Source organism: Oncorhynchus nerka, linkage group LG28 (genome assembly GCF_034236695.1).
Source record: "Oncorhynchus nerka isolate Pitt River linkage group LG28, Oner_Uvic_2.0, whole genome shotgun sequence".
Classification (NCBI taxonomy): Eukaryota; Metazoa; Chordata; class Actinopteri; order Salmoniformes; family Salmonidae; genus Oncorhynchus; species Oncorhynchus nerka.
The window spans coordinates 39849407-39855448 of record NC_088423.1 but is presented as its reverse complement, the minus strand read 5'-3'; the positions used below and the strand labels follow the sequence as shown (position 1 = coordinate 39855448).

The 6042-nt window shown below is 39.3% G+C and overlaps 1 protein-coding gene across 1 annotated transcript; it reads right to left on the bottom strand.

The window, feature by feature from the left end:
• Positions 1 to 324: 324 nt before the first annotated feature.
• On the bottom strand, positions 325 to 2317 carry LOC115112695 (dickkopf-related protein 1-like). The gene is made up of 4 exons (XM_029639722.2): positions 1990 to 2317; positions 1689 to 1827; positions 1300 to 1428; positions 325 to 1101 (listed from the first exon to the last, which is right to left on the bottom strand). Exons 1-4 carry the CDS (start codon positions 2188 to 2190, stop codon positions 836 to 838), a joined length of 735 nt encoding a protein of 244 aa, XP_029495582.1. The 5' UTR covers positions 2191 to 2317; the 3' UTR covers positions 325 to 835.
• Between the last annotated feature and the right edge of the window lie 3725 nt (positions 2318 to 6042).

Below are 6042 nucleotides of genomic sequence, written 5' to 3'. Positions count from 1 at the left end.
AGAACACGTGTTTAGTTTAGTCCCGAGGACTGTATTAGTTGAGCTAATACAGCTACAGCAATAGTATTTCATGTATTTCCCCCACGTTACAATTGGAATGCTAAAAACATTTCCTACCCTGTCTTTGGAGAGCTTGACTGAATCATTAAGCTGTTGGACATCATATTTGGGATGGATATTCAAACATTGTTGGCATATGGGTTGATTTGTACCTTTCCCCTGGATCACAATATCAAATACCAGTTTATTGTTCGACGGCAAGCTTTGTGCTTGTAGAGCTCGAGCAGCCACTTACAACATGGGTCAGGTAATTAGAATGTTTTATTTAAACAAATATTTTTACACTTTGCAAGTAAACAAAAAATACATTTACATTACACAGTAAATAACAATATAAATCACATTTACAATATTGGAAATTAACTATGCAGCACCAAGTTATTTATAATACAGGTGTAGACAGAATTCAAATTCTCAGTTAAGTGCCACCTCCAGTATAGTATTTACAATACAGTAATTTACTGCAATCAAAGTTAAGTTTCATTAAAAGAAACAAAACAACTCTGCCATTTTTGATGACATGTATCGATCTTTCCTATACACATCCAATGACAACTTCTTTATTTTGAATTCTCCAGCATCAGGGGGAATTGGATTGGTCCATCGCATCCCTCTGGGCGCATCACTTTTCTCCGGAACCCATTTTTCCTTTCCGGTTGTGTTCTGTGCATGTCAGCGTCTCTGACATCTGTCAGATATGTGTTGGTTGTGGGAAGTGTGTATGTTCAAGACTGTGTGTCAGCATCTGAGGCAGTGTGAATGTCCCGGATGTGTGTCAGCGTCTCTGGCAGGTATGCAGGTTCCGCACTGCCGTCCTGCTGACTCCGGTGTCTTTCTCTCCTCTCTCTAGTCTGCATGAGAGGCCATCTGCACAGTCGCAGCGCTGGAAGAGCTCCAGGCCATGGCCGCCTTTCCTACGGTGATGCGTGCACATCTGGCCCTCCGTCAGCACCGGCTTACAGATACGAGACCAGAAGTGACGTGCACAGCACAGACCCTCAGAGCAGTCGGAGGACCTTAGGCAGTTGTCACCTTCCCGACCTAGAGAGAAGGAATATGAAGGGTTCTGTTGGAAAGGCCTCATAGCTGGAATTTTGATAAACAAATGTTTATTTTCAATCCCCTTGGCTTTGTGTTTTTATGGTAACTTATTCCTTGGGGACTGGTGGGAAGGACAAATCTATAGGATCTTTATGGGTGGTACTGGATAATGTGTGTGCATGTGTAATGCACACCTACCTTTTACAGAATGTTGACCTTGGGGCAGAGGCAGTCTCTTGCCATTGTGTTCCATGGTGTTGTTCTGCCTATTCTCAACACTGGTAGTGACTGCGGTTTCAGCATCTTGATCACTGGCCTGACAAACACCTGAGGAAAAAGGCACACGTTATCATACAGTCACTTCAGTTGAACACAAGTAAAGTTTTTAAGATGATTACAATATCTAAATGACTTAAATGACTTAAATATCTCACGATTCCCCATCTTTCTCACCACAAGTTTATCTTATTTTATCTTACTACCACATTAAACGCAAATACATCAAAGTTCTCGCATGAATTAAAAGTGTGATGATCTGAAAATGGTTGTAAAAACAAACATGTTGCGTTTGCATATGTTGAGCTCACCATTGATACAGCGCTTCCCGGCGCAGCACATAGAATCTCTTGCGCACCGCTTCCGGGTCTTTCGGCATGGGAGACACGCGCCTCGGATATCGTTGCAGAATTCATCGGCCCCACACTCAGCATTGTATGTGCAAGTAGGCTAACATAAAAACATAATACAATATTAACTTTAATTGGAACACAATTGCCAAACGCATTTCAGTAAAAGCGTAGGTAAGGTAAAGTGCCCAATAAGCGCTCAGGCATAGGTTAGTGTTGGTATTACGCACAGCTGCAAGAGCGTTCTAGTGCAGTTGCTTACCTGCAAAGTGTCCACGACTGCCTTCTGTCCGTCATTACCTGAAGAAAAAGGACGTGGGCTCGGGCTAACCGTGTCAGTGACACCGGGCAAGTTCTTGATGGCATTAGAGTTCAGTAAAACAGCCCCAGCGTAAGCATCCCCAAGGTATCCAAACAGCGTGAGATACATGGCCATAAAACGACCAACTGGCAGATTAGGCATACTTCTTTAAGTAAATGATCGGTTTTATGAAATAAAAAAATGAATAAAAAATTCGTCAAATGTAGGGTATTTTAAAAAGTCCGCAAAGTCTTGAATCCTACCACAGTCTCAAGAGTATGTTAGTGGGGTATTTTGAGGTATCCTGACGCACGGCTCTGCGATGTTCTCTTTATACATGAAGATCTATTTGCATTCCCGCCCCTTCACGCGCACAACAAAGGTGTCGGGTGGAATTACAAATGCGCTTATTAAACTCCCGAGCTCTACTGTACGGAAATGGCCAACACGTGATGGACGAAATCGTTTCCAGCGTTCGTTTCAGACTGTTTCAGTGATCAACAAGTCTCTTGTGATTTCGTCCATCACGTGCATACACGGAGACCTCCTTTAAACGGTATAGGATTCCATTAGAATAGCCTACAGCTAATAAAAAAAACTCCTGGCTTATTATGGCACTGCAAAGATAACTCATTTTGGTTCTGGGAATGTTCTCTGAAGGTGTGGGAACGTTCCCTGAACATTGCACCAATGTTCCCTAAAGGAACAAGCTTTTCTTAACGTGCTTTGAACTTTCTCTTTTGTTTGTATGGAGGTAGCAGAGAACGTTCTGGGAACGTTCTCTGGAGGTTAAAGTAGAACACTCCCAGGATTACACAATTAAATATGAACAAAGGTGTATAGTGATGTAGGTCAAAATAACGTGGGTTATGTGGATTTCAGCGAGGCTAAAATGTGGTCAAAGTTACAAAAATGGGTACTAAAGATTCAGACAGCCATAGGGTTGCAAAAACTTTTAATAAATTACTAGATTTCCCAGAAATACTGGTAATCCAAATGGGATTTCAGGAAAACAAGGGATTTTATTGAAAGTTCAAGAATTTTGCAACCCTGGAAAGACATATACACTGAGTGTACAAAACATTGTGAACAACCTGCTCTTTCAATGACAGACTGACCAGAGGAATCCAGGTGAAAGCTATGATCCCTTGTTTATGTCACTTTTAAATCCACTTCAATCAGTGTAGATAAAAGGGAGGAGATGGGTTAAATAAGTTTTTTGAAGCCTTGAGACAATTGAGACATGGATTGTGTATGTGTGGCATTCATAATGTGAATGGGGAAGACAAAAAATATAAGTGTCTTTGAACAGGGTATGTAAGTGCCAGGCACACCAGTTTGTGTCAAGAACTGCAACTCTGCTGTTTTTTTTGCATCAAAAGTTTCCCATGTGTATCAAGAATAGTCCACCACCCAAAGGTTCTGGGAACATTTTCAAAGATTAAGATACATACCATCTCTTACCGTCTTGTGGTGGCCTCCTCCAGACACTTGCAGAGGTCCTCCAAATCCTTCTTGGTCCTACAAGGTATATTTAGGACTTCATCTGGCAGGTCTTACTCTTCAGCAGCTAGCAGCTGTCACTGAAGTGCAAAAGTTCCACCTGGTTCTCAATAACACGATTGTTTGGAATCCTGCAATAGTTTTAAGTCGAGTACAAAGGGTATAGTAGAAGTCAATAGTCAAACTCATTGAAATGTTTTTCTATGCTTAGTGAATAATAATTTCACCATAAAATCCTCATGCCCTTGTCAAAATACACACAAAAAAGTTGGCTGTAATCTGTGATTATCCAAGTTAAATAGTGTCTATGATACCTTTATGCAGTAGGTCTTAAAACCTCTTAAGGTTTCAATTTTCACCTAAAATAACATACCCAAATCTAACTGCCTGTAGCTCAGGACCTGAAGCAAGGATATGCATATTCTTGATACCATTTGAAAGGAAAAACTTTGAAGTTTGTGGAAATGTGAAATTAATGTAGGGTAATATAACACATTAGATCTGGTAAATGATAATACAAAGAAAAAAACAGATTTGTTTGTATTTGTTTTGTACTATCAGCTTTGAAATGCAAGAGAAAGGCCATAATGTATTATTCCAGCCCAGGCGCAACGTAGATTTGGCCACCTGATGGCAATAGTGTATGTGCAAAGTTTTAGACTGATCCAATGAACCATTGCATATCTGTTCCAAATGTTGTATGAAGACTGCCCAAATGTGCCTAATTGGTTTATTAATACATTTTCAAGTTCATAATTGTGCACTCTCCTCAAACAATAGCATGGTATTATTTCACTGTAATAGCTACTGTAAATTGGACAGTGCAGTTAGATTAACAAGAATTTAAGTTTTCTGCCCATATCAGAAATGTCTTTGTCCCGGGATTTTTTTTGTGTTACTTACAACCTCATGCTAATCACATTAGCCTACGTTAGCTCAACCGTCCCGCGGGGGGACACCGATCCCATAGAGGTTAATTAACCTAAAAACATGTTGCAACTCTTTTAAAAATCTTTTTAAAAACACTGTATAGACCAAAGCATGGTTAAACAATTTTGATATGATGGATGGACAGTCCTTGTATCCATAGCTCTGTCTAGGAATGTGAGAGTGGTTACATTTCTCCATCCCTCAGCATTTTATCAAAATGGAGGCGGGATGTCCACTTTGTTATTGTTTCTATTAAGGATTCTAGCTTTAATCTAACAAGAAACATTATAATTTGACTTAATATGTATGCTTCAGTGTTTATTTACTGTCACAGAGAACATGTCCTCCTCTTCTGGGTGGAGAGACTTTGGGACTGTGTTGTGGTACGGTTAGGTGGAGAGATGTCTTTGAGACAAAATGAATCACTAATATGTATGCTTCAGTGTTTATTTACTGTCACAGAGAACATGTCCTCCTCTCTGGGTGGAGAGACTTTGGGACTGTGTTGTGGTACAGTTAGGTGGAGAGATGTCTTTGAGACAAAATGAATCACATGTTAACAATAACATATGTCTAATGTATGTGACACTTCATTTGCAAGTTCTCCTTTCAAAAGTATGGCCCAAGCCCAAATCAACCCCATTTGGTAATAATTGCAATTGTCCCTTTGATAGGCTAGGTGGAAGTTTCAACATATTGTTTAGACCCATCAAATAATCTCAGATATCCACAAGTTCACAGGGTACGGGGGTCCATTTGTGATTGGGCCTATGACAACAAAAATAAGGTCCATTGTTTCGATGTGAATGTTTCAGTGCTATCAAGTTATTAGCCATTTACCTTAGAGGTTGAGTAGGTGTTCACTTGTTCAATTGTGTCTCACAATTTCTCCATCTGTAAAAAACAAAAAATGGTAGCTAGGAGATTGGATAAATGGACTAGTAGATGTAGGAGCAATCTATTTTCGTAAACGGGTCGTGTACCTAAGTAAAGTAAACCTACTCACCTTTAACTAGTAGACTTCTGGACAAAATAGATCTCCAAATGTCACAAAGAATCAGAAACCGATTAATCAGTAAATGTATTGTTTTCTCATCCACTTATCAACTATGTGGTGGACTTCTGCTAAACTGCTTCAAATACAAGGTTGATAATTACAGTGACTAGAAGATAACTCACATGGTGCAGGTGGGGAAACTGTCCAAGCAAGCTAAAAGTAAAACAGAAAGTGATCAATTTCTATATAAATTAAACGTTTTTTATTCATTTTTGACCAATAAAATTTAATTACGAATGGAAAAAATGTGGTATCCCATAGATATTTTTATGTAAACCTCTCTTTACCATTTAATTGCAATCACTTCCTTATGACAGGTCATGTGACTGTTTTACCATTGTCAGGTACTAGCCAAGTAGCCTATTCATTCAACAAATCAAATCTATTGCCATCCATTTCAAAATACTCAACAATTATAACTCAATTTATAACTATAACCCAATTTATGACATAGCAAGAGGGTTATCAGACCTGATTTGTCACTCTCCATGGAAACATGTTTTCAAAATAGTTTTTTATGGTCA

Coding starts and splice junctions, on each gene's coding strand:
- LOC115112695 (XM_029639722.2), bottom strand. CDS start 2,190: ATGCCTAATCTGCCAGTTGGTCGTTTTATGGCCATGTATCTCACGCTG. Junction 1,429..1,688: donor CGGGAAGCGCTGTATCAATG/GTGAGCTCAACA, acceptor CTTTTTCCTCAG/GTGTTTGTCAGGCCAGTGAT. Junction 1,102..1,299: donor AGGTCAACATTCTGTAAAAG/GTAGGTGTGCAT, acceptor CCTTCTCTCTAG/GTCGGGAAGGTGACAACTGC.